This window comes from Pogoniulus pusillus, chromosome 8 (genome assembly GCF_015220805.1).
Source record: "Pogoniulus pusillus isolate bPogPus1 chromosome 8, bPogPus1.pri, whole genome shotgun sequence".
NCBI lineage: Eukaryota > Metazoa > Chordata > Aves > Piciformes > Lybiidae > Pogoniulus > Pogoniulus pusillus.
The window spans coordinates 17,126,353-17,150,201 of record NC_087271.1 but is presented as its reverse complement, the minus strand read 5'-3'; the positions used below and the strand labels follow the sequence as shown (position 1 = coordinate 17,150,201).

General features: G+C 44.0%; 1 protein-coding gene across 1 annotated transcript in view; it reads left to right on the top strand.

Moving 5' to 3' along the window:
- The window catches only part of SLC1A7 (solute carrier family 1 member 7), a 57,800-nt gene extending 35,209 nt beyond the window's left edge, over positions 1-22,591 (top strand). The window contains exons 6-11 of the mRNA XM_064147395.1: positions 321-420; positions 1,899-2,132; positions 12,643-12,837; positions 17,383-17,517; positions 20,272-20,371; positions 22,358-22,591. Of these exons, the coding sequence (XP_064003465.1) occupies positions 321-420; positions 1,899-2,132; positions 12,643-12,837; positions 17,383-17,517; positions 20,272-20,371; positions 22,358-22,591 (998 nt within the window). The remainder of the gene's footprint in view (positions 1-320; positions 421-1,898; positions 2,133-12,642; positions 12,838-17,382; positions 17,518-20,271; positions 20,372-22,357) is intronic.
- The last annotated feature ends 1,258 nt before the right edge of the window (positions 22,592-23,849 follow it).

Here is a 23,849-nt window from a genome sequence, read left to right as displayed (position 1 = left end):
AAGGAAAGAGACTTGCTACCAGGGGTGCTAAATCTACAGCACCAAAGCACCTCCACAGGGAAACTTTGAAGGCACTGCGAATGAAAACCTACCCAGCTAGGGAAGAGTGCCCAGCATGGAGTCAGAGCATGGCTCCTCCACGCCCTCATGTTCCTGTAAAGTGAGTTTTTTTCAGATAGCACGTCTCTATAGATCACAAAGATCTACTCTTATCCTGTCATTTCCCACTTAATTCACCTGGAATTACAGCAGGGAGGGAAAGCAGTGTGGCTTTGCATGAGTGCTGCTAAGAAACTGACCCTGAATGCCTTTGTTTGCAGGTATAATGTTGGGAAGAATGGGGAACAGTGGTGTTCCTCTGGTCAGCTTCTGCCAGTGCTTAAATGAGTCTGTCATGAAGATAGTGGCAGTTGCTGTTTGGTAAGTGACTGTTCTGGTAAGAACACCTGCATTTTTCTAAAAGAGCAAGAAAAATCCAACAGAAGTCTGCTAAACTGAGATGATCATTGGCTTTGTGGGGCCTGAGCATCTGAAGATGAAGCCACACAGATCCTGTTCCTGGGCTGTGCTGTCACTCTGACAGAGCCATCCTATAGATTACTGACAACTAACGAAAACTAACATAGCTGTGTGTGTGCACTGCCAGGCTCTGAGCAGGCTGAAGGGGCTAGAACACACCCAGCCCACACAAGGGGGAAGCAAGGTGAGGTGCTCAAGCTGCTCCTTCCAGCCCTTCTAGCAGTTCCACTAGAAATGCTGAGGTGGCTTCAGCTTGTTCAGGAGGATAAGGGCTCTAGTGCTGCTGTCACTGTGCTGTCATTAGCATGGTTCATTCCGCACTGAACAGCACAGTGGAGACACCATACCCAGAGTGCTAGTGCTTGGCACTGGGATGTCTCTAGTTAGCAGAAGAGCCCTCAAAGAGGCATCTTAGGCCATGTCACTTAGGAAAGGCCTACAGAGCAGTCCTAAATTACACTGAGAGTCAGCTAGACCTGCCAACCCACCTGCCCCAAAGATCAGAGGGACAGTAGGTGAGTGCCAACAGTGAAATCTATCACTGATCTTCAGAAAGTCTTCTATGTGGTTCAGCCCACAGTGAGGATCCCATTAGCAGCACTTGGGTTTTATTTCCAGCTACCCAGTCCAGTCTAAGTGAGCTGGGTCAGGGAATGATTGCTTGGTTAGATGAGTCCAAGGGGATAGTAATTTCTGGAAGGATGTGGGGGAGGTGGTAAAAGTCTCTGGAGATGACACAGCTGCTGGTGGAAGATGGCTGCATGCCCCCAGCTTTTTTCATTACTGTTTTTTTGTTAATGTTAAGCTCTTTTGGCACCCATAGCTTTGTGTCCAGCCATGGAAGCACAACGGCTTTCATAAAGCACCTATCCCACATCCAGTGCCAAAGGGGCTCAGAAACTAACTATTCTTGTGCTTACCTCTCTGTCCCACATCAAACTCCCAGGCAGTCCAAGACCATGTCTAATGCATATTGTTTCTTCTCCTGTGTCTTCCAAAGGCAACATAAACATTTACTCAACAGCTTCCAACTAAAATCCATGATCAGCTACACGAGCACAAGCACACAAGCAGAGCTTAGGATTCTTTTCTCCTCTCCCCATTAAGCAACCTGCCTTAAGCTAAGAAGTCAGAGCTGCCTTCTGAACCAAAAACATCCTAAATTCATTCCTGACCAGTACCACAACCTCAGCTGTGCTGAGGGGTATCCCACACAAAAGCTTGTTCAGCCCAGTACTTCAGGCACACTCACTCCTCCAGTGTGTGAGAGAGGGCTTTAGTCTGGTGAAACAGAGGAGCCAGGCTGCTACTGGAAGGACTTCCCAGCTCATATTGTGAGCTACTGCTAATAAAGTCTGTCTGTCTGTCCTTTTGCTTAGGTATTTCCCGTTTGGAATTGTGTTCCTAATTGCTGGTAAAATCCTGGAAATGGATGACCCCTCAGCCATTGGGAAGAAGCTGGGATTCTATGCCATCACGGTGGTTTGTGGCCTGGTGGTGCATGGGCTCTTCATTCTGCCAATGATGTACTTCTTTATCACCAAGAAGAACCCCATTGTCTTCATCAGAGGGATTCTTCAAGCCTTGCTGATTGCTCTGGCTACATCTTCCAGGTATTATGCAGTTTCTAGGCAGACACAGCAAAATGCTTGCTAGCCTCTTACCCTAGTTTTCTCCTTAGAGCAGCCCCCTGTAACTGTCCTGGAGCAGATGCCTTTACATCTGCACACTGGGCTGTGTCAGGTTCAGTGATGTATTTGTAACAGGTGTGTCTCTCAACATTTGGAAGTTGTAAGTGGGGGCCTTTGGACAATAACATTTGCCACGTTGTTCTCCTTCAGTTTAAAAAATACTGGACTAAAACATTTGGGTTTCTCCTCAGAGGACTGGAGAGAATATAAGGATGGTTTTCCATAAAAAAACAAACATTGTGCTTCTACAAAGTCAGTGTAATAAGGGGACATACACTTTGCCTAGGCTTCATTTGTGGTCTTAGTGCAGAACCTCCTAGTTCAGTTATATGGAGATGTTTTACTCTTTCTGCTCATCTGGTGGATGCCTCCTCCGTGGGGGTGTTCAAGGCTAGGTTGGATGAGGCCTTGAGCAGTCAAGTATAGTTGAGAGGCATCCCTGCCCATGGTGGGGAGGCTGGACTCAGTGATCTCTGAGGTCCCTTCCAGTCTGAGCCATTCTAGAATTCTATGGTTCATCTTAGTCTTTGTTCCTTGGTACATTAAGGAAAGGCTGTGGTTTCGAGGGAAAGTTCTACTCCAGCAACAGTAATTTTTATGTCCTTTTTAGGGAGGATGCAGAGTGAGTTTTAAGTGTAGATGAACAAAGGTACAGTGAAAATGGGAAACAACTTGTGAACTGGTTGTCAGGGGTTAGAAAGGACCCAAAGAGATCATCGAGTCCAACCCTCCTGCCAGAGCAGGACCATAATCTAGCTGAGGTCACAGAGGAACACATCCAGACAGGCCTTGAAAGTCTCCAGAGAAGAAGACTCCACAGCCTCTCTGGGGAGCCTATTACACTGCTCTGTGACCCTTACAGTAAAGAAATTCCCCCTTGTGTTGAGGTCAAACCTCCTGTACTGCAACTTACACCCATTGCTCCTTGTCCTGTGAAACTGGTTAGCTATCCCAACATAGGTAAAGTGGTGCATGAGAGGGGCGAGGAGGACTGCAGTTGACTTGTGTGGAGTGGAGACAAGAACAACACTGAAAAGAACACATCTGTATAACTGGCATCATGAAAGCAGAGTTTCATGGCAGCTGTGGCTAGAGGCTGCTCACTCAGCATCAGAAGCAGCTACACCTACCATGTGTTATGCAGCAATGGAAGCCACAATGCAAGTAGAAACACAAGGTAAATAGGGAGAGCTCTTTAGCAAATCTCACATATCTGTTATTTCCAGTGCTAGCTGCAAAGCAAAAGGGCTAAAGAAAGGACTTGATGTCCTTCTTTTATCTCATCTTTGCTTTGGGATTTTTAAAGTTATTATTGTTATTTTACAGAGGGACTGCGAAGTACTAAAGTCACATTTTGTAATGATGACAGCTAAGTGACACCTGCCTTCATCAATCTAATTAAGACTTGTAGTAGAAATTAATAACAGCTTATGAATAATTACTATTAAGTTCTGTATGAATATTATTTTTTATTATTAATATTCAAAACTTCAGGGAAATTCCCTGAGATTCTTTGGATTTTTGGTCGACAGGAAGTAGTTGCACAAACAGTACATATAAACAGGGAATTAAACAGTTTAATCAATCAGAACTTGGAAAATAGGAGCACAAACCCAGGAAAAATTCTAACTATGCTTATGGAGTCTTAGCATTAACTCCAGCATATGTACTCATGATGCTTTGGTCCCTGAGTAAGTTTCTTGTAAAATAATGATCCTGGGGTAAAAATACTAAATATTCCAGGCAGAGGGAAGGAGAGAAGAACCAAGTTGCTGCTGAGCTAGTGCAAACACGTGGCCATCAGGATTTCCAGTTAACCAGCCACAAATGAGATGCTGCTCCCAGTGGAGGGTCACTGCAGAAGGCTGAGGTTTCTAAATCACCTTGATTAAATACATCATTTTGGAAATGAAACTGGCCAATAGGCACTAACATCATTGTTCTGGCCAATGAATCCAAAGCTTCATGCCTCATGTGACTACACAGGCACGTTGAGAGGCAGCACAAGATACCTGACACCTGGTGCTATGCCCCTACCCATCAAGGCTAGGGGAGGTATCCCAAGAAGACTTCAAGGATGCTGCTATATCTTGGAGGAAAAAAATAAGAGAGGCAAAAGCCCATTTAGAACTGAGGCTGGACACTGCTGTTAAGGAGAATAAAAAATGTTTCTATAAGTATATTAATAGCAAAAGAAGGGTCAAGAACAACCTCTACTTGTTATCCGATGGAGCAGGGAATATAGTAACAAAGGATGAGGAGAAGGTAGAGGTGCTTAACACCTTTTCCTTAATCTTCAATAGTGGGACAGGTTGTCTCCAGGACAACTGGCCTTCTGAGCTGGCAGATGGAGTCAGGGACCAGTGTAGTCCCCACAAGTCCATGGGACCAGATGGGATCCATCCTACGGTGCTGAGAGAGCCAGAGGGAAGAACCAGGAAATTAGAGGCCTGTCAGCCTGACCTCAGTGCCAGGCAAGGTCATGGAACAGGTCATCTTGAGTGCCATCACACAGCACCTACAAGAAGGCCAAGGGATCAGGCCCATCCAGCATGAAGGGCAAGTCCTGCCTGACCAACTTGATCTCCTTTTATGATCAGGTTTCTCTTTATAGAAAAGAAAAGGAAGTATTTAGATCCTCATTTTACACTTTAGCTTCTATAAAAGATTGTCTTCATCTCTTCCTTTCTATCAATAAGTAACAAAAATCCCCAACTTTTTCACAACCAGAGATCCCTTTGTTAAGGGAGATTTAATCATGACCCAAAAGATCATCACATTAAAAAAAAAAAAAAACAAGCAAGCAAAAACCCCAACAAATTACTTTTCCTAATTTTTATTATTTTGCATCAGCACTTCTCTTTGATTTTATAACCAATTTGCTTGGCCTGGAAACAATCAGGATTTGTGTTCTTTAATTAGTGATCTGCCATTCTTGTCAAGGCAGTTCATTGTGTCTTCAGTTGATCTCACCTCCTTTCTCTAACTCTATCAAGCCACTTTGCAGTCATGAAGTCCCTTCTTTTCTCTTCATATCAAGTTGCTTAGGTTGTATTTTGGGCTTAGAAATGTTCCAATTCCAGTATCATCAATCATAGTAATAAAGCAAAAAGACAAGTGTAATAGGTAGTCATCAAAGATCTATAAAGGGATGCAGAGGTTTGATTTCCTGTCCTACATGAGTACCTAATTTATGTTACTGCTTGGAGAGGTCCAACATTGGTTGGTTGGAGAGATCTTAGATGGTTTTTTTTTTCTCTCAGTTACTTGTAGAAGCACAGAGAAGCTCTATCAAATGTGAGTTAGCTCACATGCTGTGTGAGTGTATCGCAGGGATCAGCACTGCAAAGCTTAACTTTTAGGTGACTTTCAACCAGGTAGGATGCCTGTGACTCATCTTGGAACTCAGCTCCTTACTGAGAGAGTTGGGCTGCTAGGAAAGAGCCCCAAAAGCCAGCATTGTAAGGAGAGCTAGGGAAGGCATCAGGAACAACGGTAAAGAAAGTATCTCAGCCTGCTGAACTATGTCTCTGTCTGCTGAGTCTCTTCAAAGTGAACCAAGCCTTAACTGAGTTTTCTCCAGGCCCATTTCATTACCCCAAGGTGATGTAACAGTGCCCACTGGCAGTGGGGAACACCCTGGGAACTCGTCTTTCCCTTAAACCTGTGCTGCCTCTGACTCTCTTGATCTCTGGACTCCCAGAGAGGGTACCCCTCCTGGTATTGAGCACACTGAGCTAACACTTCTCTCCCCTTCCACTTTGCAAGGAATTATTACATGTTTAGGCTGTATGTTAGGAGAAAGTTCTTCACAGAGAGAGTGATTTCCCATTGGAATGGGCTGCCCAGGGAGGTGGTGGAGTCACCATCCCTGGAGGTGTTGAAGCAAAGCCTGGATGAGGCACTTAGTGCCATGGTCTAGCTGACTGGACAGGGCTGGGTGCTAGGTTGGACTGGATGATCTTGGAGGTCTCTTCCAACCTGGTTGATTCTATGATACAGGGCCAGAGAAGGTGGAGTTTGGGAACAGAGCTGTGGCACCAGCTGGCAGCTCAGCCTATTGAGAATCTCCTTCAGGACCTGTTATCCAGTTTAGTGTCTTTACTATCAGAAGCTAATGTGCCACCATAGTTAAGGTGAGTCTTGAGGAAAGGCTCTGAGCTGAAGGGTTTGGGGTTTGAACATGTTGGATGTTTGCCCCATCTTAAGAGTGTGCACATTTTGCAAAACCAATACAGGCCCAACACAATTTTAATGGTTTTTTCTGCTCAAATAGCAGTGCCTTGTCTAGAGATAGCTGAACTTTTCACCTTTGGTACACTGAAGGGAATGGATACTGCACATAACTGAGCTGTTGCCAAAGGAACATGCACAAATAATCAGAGCTGGACAGAGCAGCTGCTTCTCCTGACAGTCAACACATCTGCATTTGGTTAAACAGCACTTGCCACAGGGGCATTATATAACACTCATTATGTGGGTATTGGATTTTCAGATCATCTTAGAGGAGAAGATTTGAGTTTAAGCATATTGATGTGTTTCTTGGGGATGCTTCTGTGTTGGTTCATGTCTACATCTAAAGATAGAAAGAATATAGAAAGATCAGTATCCTGATATTCATCCCAGCTAGGCTGCACCTGTGGAAGTCTTTGGGTTTTAAGCTAAAAGCCAAACTTCAAGAATCAAAAATAATACCATTTACAAGCCCAAGCATGTAACACAAAGGAACCTGGAAGCCACTGAACAGCCATCTCATGGCAGTGATTTCATTGAACCTGAGCATCATTTCAACCCATTTCCCTTTAGTAAAAAGTTCTGACCCCATTTCACTCCCCTTATATTTCTCCATAAATCTCAGCCCCAGCAATATTGCAGTTTGCACAGGCATTAACTGGAGAGGCAGGGACGGAGGAGAAGATCTCTTGTTCCTTTGGTGCACAGTTTAGGGCACAATGTGCTTGTTCCCTATAACTAACACCAATCCCTTCACCAGTCACCTGGTCAGCCAGCCCCTGTGGCCAAACCCTGGGCCCCAGCAGGGGCTGGCATTGGCAGCAGGCATCCATGGCACGGTACACACCTCAGTAAGGTGTGTGCAGCATGGCTGCTACTGCCCACCTTGCCCTGCTTTCTGGTGTCCAGGCTGCAGAACTGTGGGTTTCAGATTTGCGGCTTTCTACCCAACACATCCTCCTGATCTTGTCACCTCTTACTGTAATGCAAATGCATGGTTTGTCTTGCAGTCAAAATTCCTCTGGAGCTTAGCTTTCCTCATTCCAGTGGCAAGAGGGAATATTATTTTTCTAGGTCATCTTCCCATATCATTACTGAATTAAAGCAGCATCTTTTCAGAGGCACACCCCATCAAAAGAAGCAGTTTTCTTCATCTCTGAAGACAAACAATACTCCTTGAGTTTTTCAAGGGGTTTGCTGATTATGAAACTCGAAGATCTTGGCTCTTGCATGGTGTAAATTAAAGGCAGATTTAGCCTAAGGGAGATGAGGTCAGTTTGTTGATTTTTTGAAGCAAATATCAAAATCTATTTGAATGGTAAGATAAACAGAGCAGGCTGAACAGCTGTTCTTCATGGGGACTCGCTGGCTTTGTGGCTCACACCAGTAAGAGCTTGGCCTGATCCAGCATTAACTGATGCTTAGTTTCTGCAGCTGCAGCATTTTATCCCAAAATTGAGATAAGACTTTTAAAATGTCTTTTTAATTGTTAGAGTGAGTGCTGGGAGAAGATATGTCTCCTCTTAGCTGAGAGCTTGAGGGCAGTTTTTAAAAGAACAGATTAAGATCAGTGCTTCAGAGTATTTTTTCCTCCTAATAAATGTTACTTGTCAGGCTTTCATGTTACTGCTCCAACATGAGATGAAAACAAACTTGACATAATTGAACTGGAAAGAAAATGAGAGTATTTATCTGAGAATTACATATTAATTAAATGATATATTAATGTGTCTGAAAAATGATTAAAAATATACCTTTTTGGTTTGTTGCCATCTGTAAGTCACCAGTAGGCAGAGTCTTAAATATGACACTGGTCTCTGAGGTGTGCCAGATGACACTTTATGAGTAAAAATGACCCAGGCTGAGCAGATAGCCTTGCCTAGCATGCTTCATACAGCTATTATCATCTACATTCAGGTAAATTTCATTCAGATTGAAGAAGGTGTTGAAAGGGTAACCAGGGATGAAAAGCAACAATCTTGTAAGAGAAGACTTAAAAAAATCAGATCCAGGCTGAGGCAGGGCAAAACTCAACGTGTGTTGTATCAGCTGGACAAGGGCATAGAGCACATAAAGGCAAATGTAGTGTAAAGTGAGAAGAATACTTCTAGATAATAAATTCAATTTCTCATCTGAACAATGAGCTCTGGGAAGGCTGTCAATAGGAGTGGTTAGGACAGAGTCTGCTAGCTCTAAGAAAGGTTGGATGTGGCACTTGGTGCCATGGTCTAGCCTTGGGCACTGTGGTAAAGGGTTGGACTTGATGATCTGTGAGGTCTCTTCCAACCTTGGTGATACTGTGATACTGTGATACTGTGTGGCGTCAGAAACTGGAGTGAAACTCAGTATAGTGGTTGTCTGTGTGAGGAAGGAACAAGAATTTGTGACCTGCAAATGTGCTTCCTTTCAGTATTTTGCCTAATGTTTTCCATCATCTTGCACTTACATTCTGCCCATTTTATTTTTTATGATAACATTTACCAAACAATGAAACCAACACCTAAATCCATGCCCTAGAAATTGTACTTTTAACATCACAACATTAAAGTGAAAGACATGCCTGACTCCACGAGATAATGCAGAGGATTAGAAGTGGGGTACTTTGCAACAGTGGAACAGACACAGGGTTTGCTGGCTGTGCCATCAGTATTAAAGGATTGTGTGGCATGGTTGTTGTCACATCTCAGCTGAGTTGGAGGATCAGCCTATTTCACAGCTTCAGACCAAAAAAGACATTGAGGTTTAAAATTCTGTGGTGAAAAGGACTTGCAAGATGACCTTTTCCTTCTCTTCTCGCCCCCCCCCCCCCCCCAAAAATAATCAGACAGAGTTTCATCACAAATGGCTCCCTGTTCCAGTGCTCACAAATAGTAAAATATTTTTTCTTATGTTTAAACAGAATTTCTTGGATCTCAGCATCACTGAGGAGATCCTTGATTTGTCTTAGAACAAGGGGACACAGTCTGAAGTTGTGCCAGGGTAGGTATAGGCTGATGTTAGGAAGAAGTTCTTCACAGAGAGAGTGATTTCCCATTGGAATGGGCTGCCCAGGGAGGTGGTGGAGGCACCGTCCCTGGGGGTCTTCAAGAAAAGCCTGGATGAGGCACTTAGTGCCATGGTCTAGTTGACTGGATAGGGCTGGGTGATAGGTTGGACTGGATGATCTTGGAGGTCTCTTCCATAGGTTGGACTGGATGATCTTGGAGGTCTCTTCCAACCTGGTTGATTCTATGATTCTATGATTCTATGATTCTTCTTTACACTCTCCCATCAGACCTTTATATACAATGATGAGATTTACCTCAGCCTTCCCTGAGCTGGGCCCAGTCTCACCTCTCTCAGCTTCTCTTCCACACAAGGAGAGTCTGAGGGAGCTGAGGCTCTTTAGTTTGGAGAGGAGGAGCCTGAGGGGTGACCTCATTCATGTTTATAAAGATGTAAAGGTGAGTGCCAGGAGGATGGAGCCAGGCTCTACTCAGTGATGCCCAACAACAAGACAAGGGGCAATGGGTGGAAGTTGAGGCATAGGAATTTCCATGTAAACATGAGGCAGAATTTTTGACTTGTGAGTATGACATTGGAACAGGCTGCCCAGGGAGGTTGTGTAGTCTCCCTGTCTAGAAATATTCAAGATTCACTTGGATGTGTTCCTGTGTGATCTAGTACAGGTGATCCTGCTCTGGCAGGGAAGTTGAACTGGATGATCTTTCAAGGTTCCTTCCAACCCCTAACGTTCTGTGATTCAATGAAGCCTTTGAAAATAGCAAGAAGCAAGCCCCTCACAGATGAAGTAGCTGCAGGGAGGGGAGACAAGGAACAGTAGGTTTAGTGATTGCTTCCTGGTCGTGGCCATACTTAGGAACATCTAGAAGTGGTCCTACAGCAGTCTGCTCCCAGCTGGAGCTACTCCAGGGGTTTCAGGTCTACATTATCTATAAGCCTGCCTCCCCCTTTTTTATATTTTATGAACATTTAAAGGTAAACAATGCATGCAGGATTTCAGTCATTCACAAATGAATGTGTGAAAAACGTTAGACATGCCCAAGAGAAATCCCATCTGATGGGTACTTTGGGGACTTCTGCTGTGCTGTGTGAGCTGTTCAAAGTAAATACTGATTCAGTATTAGAAACGCTGGAAAGCAGAAGTTTAATATACTTCAGGGAGCAGAGGTAATGAGATTTCAATTCTTTGCCCTTTCAGTTTATTTGTGTACATAGAGAATTACTTTTATCCAGATTATCAGGGCAGTGACTGTCAGTCTGTAGTAAATCATTTGCCATCCAGACTGGAAGGTTACAGAAAACAGAGATACCATAATGAAAGCCTGGACTTGCCTTTTCCTTCCATGTCTCTACTGCAGGAAGCTGCTTTTCCTTTCCAAACCCTGCTGCTTTCCTAAAACAGCAGCTTGCAGAAACATAAAATGACAATTCCTACACATAGAAACACTTTGCTAATGCATTCCTGCAAACTGGGGATCATAACTGCAAAGTTTTTGGAATCTCTCTGTGCTTTTGTACATCCTTTGTAACAACTGAGAACTCATTTGTATGTCAAACGTCTTATCTTCAACAAAGAACAGTTAGTGGTTCAGAATGCTGGAGCACCTCTCATGCAAGGACAGCCTGGAGAAGAGAAGGCTTCAAGGAGACCTTGTAGTAGCTTTCCAGTATCTGAAGGGGGCCTACAGGAAGGCTGGGGTGGGACTATTTACAAAGTCTTGTGACAGGATGAGGGGTAATGGGTTTGAACTGGCAGAGGGGCGATTTAAACTGGATGTTAGGAATAAGTTGTCTACAGTGAGGGTTGCCCAGGGAGGTTGTGGATGCTCCCTCCCTGGAGGTGTTCAAGGCCAGATTCTAGTGGGAGGTGTCCCTGCCTATGGCAGGGGGTTGGAACTGGATGAGCTTTGAGGTCCTCCCAACCTAAAACATTCTATGATTCGATGATTCGATGATAAGATGTTAGAGCCAGATTGCCCAAACTAGTGGACAGATGCTGGATTCTGTGACTTGGGGCATGCAGATCACAAGAGAACAGATAAATACTAAAGGCCTCAGTATCATGATGCTGATGTTTCCCCAGAACTGCTTATGACTTTGAAGAAGTAACCTTGGAATTCCACTGCATTCCACAATGCTCCACCCACATACATATTTACATCTCCACATCTGTACATGTGATGACCTGACCTACATTCAGTTGACTGCTGTCTGATCATAGAATCAAAGAATTAACCAGGATGGAAAAGACCTCTGAGATCATCAAGTCCAGCCTATCACCTAACACCGTGTAATTAACTAACCCATGGCACAAGCAGTCCCCTCTTAAACACCTCTCCTTTTAAACACTCCGCCTCCTCCTCGGGCAGCCCATTCCAATGGCCAATCACTCTTTCTGTGATCACACAAAGGGCATGGGCAGATCTGTCCCAGAGAGCAATGGGGTTGTAAATGGCTGAATACAGGAGTGTGGTCTGCAGGTTTTCTGCCTAGGCATGCTACCGGTGAGATCTTTCCCTACACTGCTTTTGCATGAGGTGCATGTTACTGCATTAATGCATTCTGTAGCCAGGAGCAGTTTCTTGGTCAGAGCTGTTGCCCACTGGGGTGTTTTAGAGTTCAACCCAAGCAGCATTCCAAGCTTTTGTAAACTCTCACTGCCATCGTTGCACAAACTGGTCATCTAATTACTGTCAGCATTCACTAAGTCTCTAAGGATATAGCCTTTCAGTACAGGGAGTTGAGAGTCTTATTTTATAACCCTTCCTTTATTTATGATTACTCTTGCTATTTAAAAATGGGTTTCTATCTCAGAAGGCCTGAAAGGAAACTTTTTTGCCAACCAGGAGTGCACAAGAGTTTTAAGAGATTGTACTAATAAGCTGTGCAGAGTGTTTCTCCTGTCTCGTGTGTGAGAAATCCCCTGTGGGATTTGTGTCTCTCAGAAGGAGGGAAGAGAGGATGACATTTTTTAATTCTGAGAAAGCAAAAGCTGCAGTAAATGTCTTTAGGCTGTCTTTATCCTCCCCCACCAAAGGAGTAAGTTGCAGGTCAGAGAATGTGTAGACCAAGGAGGAAGCAGCAGTGCTCAGCTGGTTGGTGTAAAACTTACCCTTCCTGAAAAGGGTTCACGGCAGTTTGTTCAATTCCCCAGAAATAAAAGCAACTCACTGTACACTGCTCTGCTGCTTTGCAGCTCAGCCACACTGCCTATCACTTTCAAGTGCTTGCTGGAGAACAACCACGTGGACAGGAGGATCGCGAGGTTCGTGCTGCCCGTGGGAGCCACCATCAACATGGATGGGACAGCTCTGTACGAGGCCGTGGCTGCCATCTTCATTGCCCAGGTGAACAACTATGAGCTGGACTTCGGGCAGATCATCACTATAAGGTGAGAGCCTCAGACTCCATGTGCTGCTGTTTGCTGCTCTTGCTGGGCCTGACACTGACAATTGCAGTATGAGGCAGTGCTCAGAACAAAGCCCACCTTTGCCTTCCCCAAGGATGCACTTCTTGTAGGATAGTTAGTTCTAAGTAATGCAGAAAGCAGGAACTGTACAAGGACAAATCATACTGGTACTGTTCAACAGAATCATAGAATCACAAAATGTCAAGGACTGGGAGGCACCTCAGAAGATCACCCAGTCCAACCTCTCTACCAGAGCAGGATCGCCTATACCAGATGTGATGGTTTGGGTGCTACCCACCCCACCTCCCACTTAAGAAACTCACCCAGACTAGACTCAGCAGAGCTGGAAATGTAAAAAATGAAGCTATATTTACAGCTAGCAGAATATACAAGCAGATATTTACAGTATATACTGCTATACACAGAAATATACAAGTTAAAAGGTAATACAGAAACACAACACCCCTCCCAGAAATCTGAGTCCCCAGGAGGGACTCCCAACCACCCTTCCACCTCCTCTCCACCCCTCTACCTTATCTCAGACTTTGCCTTCCGTTCAAGGTGAGTTTGGAAGATCAGCCAGGGGGGGTTAGGAAGCAGGATTAGTCACACAGACCGCAGGTTAGAGAGAGAGAAGTGCAGCCCAAAACCAGAGAGCAAACTCTGTTATCTATGTTTGTGTTCTTGTTTTTGTACATTTTGGCAAACCTATGAGTGAAGTAGACATCAGCATTGTCTCCCTTTCACAGCCCATAATCTAATTCTTCTCACTGCAATATTCTAGCTAGGCTCGAACTAGCACACCAGATCATACAGGGTCGCATCCAGGTGGGTCTTGGATATCACAGAATGGTTTAGGTTGGAAGGGACATCAAAGATCATCTACTTCCAAGCTCCTGCCATAGGCAGGGACACCTCCCAGTGGAACAGGTCACTCAAGGCCTCATCTAACCTAGCTTTGAACACCTCCAGAGAGGGAGCAGCCACAACCTCCCTGGGCAACCTCTTACAGTGTTTCACTACTGTCACTGTAAAGAGCTTCTTCCTAACATCTAGGTTAGATCTCACCACCGCCAGTTCAAACCCATTGCTCCTCATCCTGTCATTACAAGACCTTGTCAATAGTCCCACCCCAGCCTTTCTGTAGGCCCCCTTCAGACACTGGAAAGCTACCACAAGGTCTCCTTGAAGCCTTCTCTTCTCCAGGCTGAAGAGACCCAGCCTGTCCTCATAGCAGAGCTGTTCCACAAGCCCCCTGGGCAGCCTGTTCCACTGTTCTGTCACCCTCATAGGTCAAAAAATCCTCCTCATATTTACATAAAATTTCCTGTGCCTCAGCTTCCATCCATTGCCCCTCGTCCTGTCATCAGGCATCACCAAGCAGAGCCTGGCTCCATCCTCTTGGCACTCACCCTTTACATCTTTATAAACATGAATGAGGTTGCTTCTCAGTCTCCTCTCCAAGCTAAAGAGCCTCAGCTCCCTCAGGCTCTCCTCGGAACAGCAATGTTCCATTCTCTTCATCATCTTTGTGGCTCTGTGCCAGACTCTCTCAAACAGTTCTATGTACTTCTTGAACTGGGGGGCCCAGAACTGGACACCATACTCCAGATGTAGCCTCACCAGGGCAAAGAAGAGGGGGAGGAGAACCTCTCTTGACCTACCAACCACAGCCCTTCTAATGCATCCCAGAATGGCACTGGTCCTCCTGACCAATGGAACATGTGGGCACCAGGAAACATGCTTCTGTTAGAGGACAACTGCCTCATTTTTACTTTCAGGCAAGCCATTGATCATTTACTAGGACAGGTACATTTTGCTATTATTATTATTATTATTGGTGTTTAAAACACTATTTTAAGTGTCAGAATTGTTTTCAGTTTTAAGCCTGCTTTTCATCATTACATGAGAGAAAAAGGATTAAAAAAATTGCAAAACTAGAACTCCTGTGTCAGGTAACAGGACTAGTGTGTGTTAGAAGGCTCTTTGTCAGACCTTGGAGGATCAGGGGAACAGGGAAGGAGGACATCTGCTCCTGGCAGGGCAAGCCATTTCACTCATATTTTTTAATGTCTTCTCAGCTGTTTGCTTAAAGCAGAAAACCTCATAAGCAGCCATGTTTGCAGTAGGTAGTGCTGAAGCCGGAATAACTCCTGGAACTGCCAAAGAATGCCCCAGGGAGTGAGACCTGCAGGTGTCCAGCAAGGAAAAAATGATTACAAAGATATTGCTCAGAGCCAGAGCCTTGTGTAACGTATTTGAAATCCACTTACCTATTCACTACGTGACCTCATCACTGCCCTGTTTACTCTTCGGAGCCTTGTCTGTCTTCTACTGGACTTGAAAAACTTCCTGACAAGAAGAGGAGAGTCCTGAAACTAAACCCAGGTGACAGCTGTGTGCTAAGGGGCTTCTGGCAAGATCTGGTTAAACTACAAGCAGGAGAATTAAACTGTGGCCATATGAGGTCCTGCTTCAGAATCTAATCTCTCTCTGAAAAATACTGTGCTCAAATTTGGGCCCAGAGGATGGGCAGACATTACATACATCTTGAAGTAGTGAATGGTGATTTGAGAAATTAAAGAGAAGGAGAGTGATAGTAAGTGGGAAGAAGATAAGTCCTAGATTTCTCTTAGCAGAACCCTATTTTAACCTTTCATTTTCACTCCCCACATTAACTGCTTGTACATATGGACCAGAGAGGATTAAAGATAGCTGAAGGAAAATACAAATGAAGATTGGAAAAATCCAGGGAAGGAAAATAAATAAAAAGACTTGCAAAAGAAGGAGATAAATAGAAAATCACAAAGAATTCAGTACCTTGAATATCTGAAGCTGAATTCTAACTGTATTCTATGGGCCAAAGCTGCCCCAGACCTTAATAGCTTAGGACCCAGAGACTTGTGATTATGCAAATCTAGATGTAGCAGAAAAGGAGAGCAAAGATTTTATTCCCATTGATTTAGCAGATCAAGGGAAGAAGCAGCTAGATTAAGGTCAAAATTGAATGAAATAGTAGATGAGTTTCTCTGTACAATCTTAGTTGAACATTCCTGGGTTTGCTCCCAATGAAGGTCATGAGACTTTGTGGCCTGAACTGACTGAAGAGACAGAGGCAGCCCTAATCAGATAGCCAGTATGTAGCACTGACTTCAAACCCTTTTAGTGGTCATTGTATTTACCTGCTGAGCTTCTGCCCTTTCCTTTCTCTCTGTGTTCTGTTACAATGCTATACAAGCTAGCTTTTCCAAAGTGCACTGTTAAGTCTTTCTTTCATCACACCCGCAGGCAAATTTGGTTTTCCCTCTGTTGGAAAGAGCTCTAGCTGTAAATACTTATGCTGCCCTGCTGGTACATCATTCAGCTGGATATCTGTGTCTCAGTTGCCATATGGATGAATCCTGTTACCCTCGTTTTCCATCCTAAGAGGTTAATGAGACCTAGCTGCCTGCCAAAAACTCTGGCACTGAGGCTGACGGGTGCAGTGGATTATCAGCCTGTGTGCTTTGTGTCATCCCTTTCACATTCATCAGCATTTGGGTTTGGCCTTTCTGCTGGATGGCCCAGCTCCTGCAAGTGGCCAGATGGGTGGAAATGAGTATATCCAGTCATTTTTTCTCCTGTAAAAAGGAATTAAATCCTTCCTCTAATAACAGTATTATGAGGAAAAAATGCTAAGCCTGCCGGGTCCACTCTTGCCTTGGTCCTCCATTCATTTTTGCTTGCCTTAATGAAAAAATGGTGTGAAGGTCAAGTAAAAATACTTTCCAGAAACTGAAGAGGTGCAGCCACATTCACACATGCTCCATGTTTAAATCTAAGCATGCAAAGTTTGTGCTATTCAAGGCCTTCACTGCTGGCACAGCCTCTTGGTGATGGGTTGGCATTAATGGCCCTAGCCACAGCAGACGTGGATTTGCCTGGCACAGGAATTGCTGCTGATGCCTCAGAGATATCTGCTGGGAGCAATACTGCCAAGGTTGAAGCAGTGATGAGGAGTGTTGGCAGATTTGTGGCACACAGTGCTGCCTGGTGCCATGACCCACGAGAAGCTGATGTAGCTCAGAGAAGCCCACAGCCTGGCTGCCCTCCTTTCTCTGCATTTGTGATATTAAGAGGTAAAACAACTGCTCCATCAGTGCCAAGGTGGCAAAGGTACAGGATGAGAGTTTAGCACTGGGAAGGCAGTTTGGCCTGTTATTGCTCTCTGAGCTGGCCTCTGTCCACAAGACACTGGCACTTGTGTGCAGTGGCTTGTGGAAGAAGGATTAGGGTTTAGGAAAGCTCCTGTAGAAACATGGTGTGGCTTCTTGCAGGCCAAGGTAACACTCCCTTCCTTCCTTCCTTCCTTCCTTCCTTCCTTCCTTCCTTCCTTCCTTCCTTCCTTCCTTCCTTCCTTCCTTCCTTCCTTCCTTCCTTCCTTCTTTCCTTTCTTTCTTTCTTTCTTTCTTTCTTTCTTTCTTTCTTTCTTTCTTTCTTTCTTTCTTTCTTTCTTTCTTTCTTTCTTTCTTTCTTTCTTTCTTTCAGTATCACAGCAACAGCTGCCAGCATAGGTGCTGCAGGGATCCCCCAAGCTGGCCTGGTGACAATGGTCATTGTTCTGACCTCGGTTGGGCTCCCAACAGATGACATCACACTGATTATTGCTGTTGACTGGGCACTGTAAGTAACATTAAGCTAAAAAGGCAAATGATCTCCAGGACTGTAGTAATACAGGTATGCATAACAGGCATGGGAAGTAATTACTTGGTTTGAAATGGTGCTAAGGTGGCCTCAAATAAAACACTCCAAGTGGATGTTATATTGCAAAAGGACATCGACAAATGAGAGAGTCAGGATGGGACATAGGCAATAGGAGCTACATGGAAAGGCTGAAGCATTGCAGTTTGTTTAGCCTAAAACCAGAGCAGGCTGAAAAAGATCACTACAGCAGTTTTTGATGTAAGGGAGGATGAAGCTGCAAAGTTAACTACCTTAAGTCAGATCATGGGTAAATTTAAGAAGGATTTTTATCCAGAAGGATAGTCAGGCAAGGGAAGCAGCTCCACAGCCATTTGCAAGCACAGCCATTCTGGAGGAAGGTTATTCACTGAGGATTTAACAGCAGAAGCAAAGGCTAAAACATAATGCAGAATAAAAGAGAATCAGGTGACTCATGAGAAGAGTCGTTTCGAAAGTTCATATGGAGTGCTTGATCCAAACTCCTAACTTGTATATAAAAGTCTATAATTTGATCAATGTTGAATAGTCTAGGAAGATGAATTGTAAGATTCTCATCTCTAGCTCATTAGCATTTCAGTTAACTACACAACTAGCATATGCATCCACAAGGAAAGAGTCTACACTCTTTTCTGTTCAACCTCTACAATATATCCCTATTAACACAGTGGAGTTAAATTACAGCAAGGTTCTGGGTAATAATGTGTTAGAAGGTCATTCTGTTACATATCCTATGTTATTCCATTTTAAGCCAGTGGTTTCTTTTGTACAAAGAATTGTGAGAAGAAATTATTTACTTTCCTGTTCAGTGTAATATTATTATTGCAGTGGTTGTTGTCATTATTATTACGCATGTGTTGTGTTGCATGCAGATTTTAAGGCATTTTATTTTAAGATTATCAAGAATACTCTTCTGTGAAGGCTAAATAGCATCTGCTGTGAACACCTCAATTTGGAAACGGCAGTTCAGATTCTGCTGAAGTAGCCTTTCTAATGCTAATCACTGAAGATCAACAGTTAATGAAGCACAACCAAATCGAAGTATTTCAAGCTGTATTACAAAAGCCTTTCCCTCTGCATCTCTCAGTTTTCACCCAGCTCTTGCACCATCAACATTTCCCTGTTTTTCCAGTAAACCTTCCAGCATATATGGGAACGAGGCTTTTTTTGTTTGACAGAACTTCTCAAAACAACAGACAGAGAACTTTTTCAGGCTGTAGTTCCAGATGGTAGTAAAAAGTGAGCAAGGAACAGATCCAGTTTTCTGTCTTCTGTAGATGACCTTTCATAGGAAAAGTGTATTTCTCTGTTTTGGCACTTGATGGTTTCAATAGCCTGCAGATGCAAAGTGTCAGCGTGGACGACACGTTTAATATTTTCAGCATTAGTTTTGGAAGTGCTGGAGTATGAAGAAGGCTTAAAGAAGACTCATCTCATTAGACTGAAATCCCCATTACAATGCACTGCAGGTACTGCAACTCATTTAGGTAGCCATAAGAGGCATGTGAGCTTTGTACCTTCAGCTGATGTCTGGGGATACAAGGAGGAAATCAAAACATTTCTCAGCTAGTTTATTAAACATGAGAGAAAACGTTGGCGTCTTTAATAGTATAACCTAAAGCTAGAATAGCACTGCAACACCTGACTCACGTGCTTGCATTGAAATAGCAGCAGCTTGGCCTCTTAGTGGAGAAATGGCCATGGTGTGCGGTGCAGTTCTACACACACATGGTGCAGGGTTTCAGTGTGGTGCACTTGTTCTTCAGAAAAACCCTATCTTCAAGAAACACTCATCAGAGCCCAAAAGGGAGCCCAAACTCTTAATCTCTGCTCCTACAGCTTCTCCTCAACTCTTGGCACAATCGAAAATGAACAACTCAGAATGTCTTTCCAAGAATCAAAATCTGATGATCAAGCAAGGAAAACAGCCTGTGTATGACAGGAACGTCTATTTTTGTTTGCTGTAACAGTGTCTTTCCCTGCTTAACATATTCTTGTGGGAATTTTCCTGAAAGTAAAATGCAAAATCAGAACAGCAGGAATTAGAAAAATGGACTCAGCAAATGAGGGCAGGATTGGGTCCTCAAGTCAACAGCCATGGTATAAGCTGTGGAATACTATAGCTGGGGGTACTTGCAACTGTAAATAACCTTCCATGCTGGAACTTGCATGGTAATTAAGCAAGCAGCTGCTCCAATTCTGCATGCAGAGGGCACATGTCTAAACTGTCTGAAAGAAAAAAGAATCAGGACAAGGTTTCAGACTTTCTATATTAAGATATCAGATCAGAAATCTGGGCACTGTTGATGCTGGACTGTCACTGACTTTCATAAACCAAACATCTGGAGATTTTTGACCCTCTATTTTATAACCCAGATTTATAAATTAAGTTAGTCTTGAGCTGCTGCATGAAAGCTTTTAGTGCTAAATCAGCTTGCATTTATAAGGAGGCATAGCTGCTCTGGCTAGCTCAGTTAAAAATGTGGCTGCTCAGTGCTCCTTGCTGAGAAGAGACTGGAAAGCCCACCTGAGCAGCTCAGTAACTAGTGGCAGCCCTGTACCAAACTCCTCACTACCATTTCTGAGCTCATTAGCTCAAAGTAAGTGAAACTGGCCCTCAGCTATGACTGATGCAGTGACAGGGCAGAGGAATGTACCCAAATAACAGCAACTTGCCTTTCCTTTTCCATTTTCCAGAGACAGGTTCAGAACAATGATCAATGTCCTGGGGGATGCACTGGCTGCAGGGATCATGGCCCACATCTGCCGGAAGGAGTTCATCAAGGATGGGGACGAGGTAACTATGGCAGGAGCAGGGGTGCTGGCAGTGCCATCCTACAGCATGGAGCCCACAGCTGCTTCACCCAGTTTAGAAAAGGGGTTCAGAGACAGGGCAGAACTGAGCAATGTTCTGTGCTCAGGCAGGTGGGGTGGAGGGAGCCTTTTCCACGAGGTCATGCAGAAAGCTATTCAAGTTCCAAGCTTACCATCCAGCAGAGCTAGGAACAGGAGAAGCAGCTGCACTACCCTGTAAATGCTGGACCTGGAGTCTCACAGGCACTACCCAAGTCCTGACTGGCCACTAAGTTGTCCTTCTGAAAATGTCACCAGCAGCAGAGCAAGGACAAAGGTGTGCGTAAGGGGAGGTAAAGGTATCTATAAGAGAACAACAAAAGCAGCTACCATGCGTGTTTCAAGCCTCTGTGTTAGCAAAACCTGAAGCCACCACTGCAACAATTGCCCTTCTGAACTAGTACAAGCACACTGCAGCTCCATTCTAGACCGCATTTTCAGCCACATTCATGCCTTCTACATTCAGTATGAGTCCCTTCTTACATCTTTGTTTTTACTTCCCTAGATCTCATTCCGTACACCACATATACAGAAATATTCTGCCCCTGCCTCCCTCTTTTTTACCTCCCTCTATCTTACCTCCCTCTTTTTTACCTCCCTCTTTGGCATGCATCACTCAGTCTTTCCATATACCAAGAACGCCTCATGCTCTTCCCTTGACAAGGGAGATTCCTAATTCCACAAGCCCATCACACCTGGAATTGCTAATTTCCAACTACTTCAGCTTATGTCAGACTCTCAGCAGCTTTCTTCCACAAAACCAGAGTGATTTAAGCAGGATTTTCACAAGGCATGTTTCGTTTCTCTGCATCATTCCTAGCATTCAGCAAAGGAGAACAGTATTAATAGCTAAGTTCTATTCCTATTAGTATTCCTCCTGGTTTGCAGAAAGTCTTTCTGGTAACTCTCACTCGCAAGCCTTCCTGCAACATGCATTTACAATTCTTGCCCTTTCACATTTTATATAGAAAGGTCTTACCCTCTGAGTGACTTAGCACTTGCAATACCTGATGATAAGATTAGGTTTGAATGTGTGTGCTACACATATAGGTAGCTACAAAGCTCCCTAAACACAACTCCAAAAGGTAAGGTTTGTCATCTGTTGTGAAGCCAGCAGTGTGAGTTCCTGCATAACACAGGCCTCCCGCATTTCATTGCTGTGTTTAGCACTCACTCATAACTCGGGAAGAGATGTTCCAAGAATATAAAACCCCTCCTATGGGATTATTTAGTCATCTGTAATGAAATTTTTCTTTGCACCATACTCTACAACTGTGTTAAAATACCCCCTTGTTCTGACATATGTTTTGGCTGCGTAATTTGTGGAGATAGTGGTGGATACCCAAAGGCCAAACTATCTTAGCTGCAAGCCCACTTTTTTTCTCTGCCAGCCTTTATGTCTTATTTTCTCCACCAGAACATCTGGCAATATTTAACTTATGAATCAGTCAATAAAATCCTCTTTTATTTCTTTTAAAACAATGCAGACTGAAAAGGCAGGTGTTAGCTTATTGGGTTATAAGAAAGAAAAGACAGAAGGCAACAGTAAATGACCTACTGATTTGCGTAACTGCATTTAGGAGCAAGCAGTGCCCCCAGCTCAGCATACTGGCCATTGAGACCATACCTTTCACACTTAGCCCTCAAACTCTAGTCTTTAATTACTCTGCTAACATCACTTTACTGATGCAAGCAATTAGTACTGTGAGTATGAGTTTACACATTGACATACTCAGAGGACATCTTCTGTTTACCCAGATGGTGCAAAGATGCTTCAGTGTATACAAGAAACAGCTCCTGAAAGTCTGTGGAGGCCCTGGGTAACCCCAGAGAATGTAAAACAGCCCCCAGGCTTTCAAAGTCAAAGTTCCTCTCCCAGCACATACAGCAAACAGTGGCAGTATTCCAGATCTTAATGCTTTTCACATAGGTGCCATTGATCTGTGAAACTAAGCCTATTAACATCCATCAGATTGTGGCTTACCAGAGAAATGGCTGCGTGAAGACCATGAATGAAGCTCGTGGACCAGAAACAGTGAAGGGGTTTCAGCACCATATACCTGTACAAGTGGAGCAAGAAGAACCAGTGGAGAACCACACCAAGAAATCCAACAGTAAAGACCACTGCACTATTGAAATAAATGAACTAGAAACAAATGTGTGACTGCTGCACTCAGTGGTGTCTCGCACCCAGTGACCTGTTAGCCAATCTCTACCTCACAGCTGGAAAAGAGACTCTTTGCCTTGAACAAGACAATGTGGGATTATCTCCACCCTGCTTGCACTGGAGCTAGCAGACCAGCTGTGAACGTCAGGAAAGGCACACAGCTTGATGGAGACATGGGCTTCTTAGGTGGAAGATTTGACCACTGGAAAGTAACTAATGGCTCATTATGCACTCATCTGACTCCAGTAGAGTGTTTGACATTCCTTTGGCTTCCTTTTTTATAAGCTTGTTTTTTTATGTGACCCTTTTGGATTTTCTAACCAAAGCCTTTTTCTTTTTTTTTTTTTTGGTGAATATCAATAATTCTGAACACTGTATTTGTGTAGAAGTTTTGCTATGTGAAAATTGTCACCAAAACTGCTAAAGATACTCATTTTGTATAATATTTGCTAACTACAGAGTTTGTGCTTAGCTCTAGAACAGCAGTAAGGAAATCACACTGATTTCCTGGTCTCAAGGGGGTTATGTATGTTACTACCTAACACTTTGAGCAGAGACAAAGCAAAGTAGGCATTCTTGCAAGAAAGCACACAAAGATAACTCTGGTGGGCAGCCTTCAGAGACAGGCAGTCAGATGTGACCCGTAGCACAGAGTTCCTAGGTCACTGCAGAGCAGTTTGCCTTCCAAGTGCCAGACTTACAACCTTTTTTTGTAACCTAATTCTCCAGGAGAGCCAGCACCATGCACAGGCAGTGGCAGAGGTGATGTGAGCCCAAATCCATAGGCATTGGTGCTAATGTGTCCTCTTCCTGTCATCTGTCCTACTGTAAATGCATGTAAACCCAAAGCTCAAGATTGTGACCCAGAGGCTTCATGCGAAGGGCAGACAGAAAATGAATTGGAACCCAATGATGCTGAGCAATGCTGGGGCTTTGTGAGCAGTCTGCTGTGGCAACAGGCTAGCTCTCAGAATTCAATGGTTCACCTACACTGACAGACACTCCCTTTCTACTGAATCTTTCACTACAATAAAATTTGCTGGGTATGTTTCAAATGTTTGTGATAGATAACATTTTTAATAAACCTGCCATTAACCCAGGCTGGCTGTGCACTTCTGCTACTGTTGTCTTCTTGTTTCTCTGCCAAAATGCAGAGTGGAAGTGGAAGAACCTTCCAGAAGCTGGGATTTGACCCAGAGGTCACACACTTGACACACTACATTTATCAGATACTTGTGGCATATTGTTTTCAGAT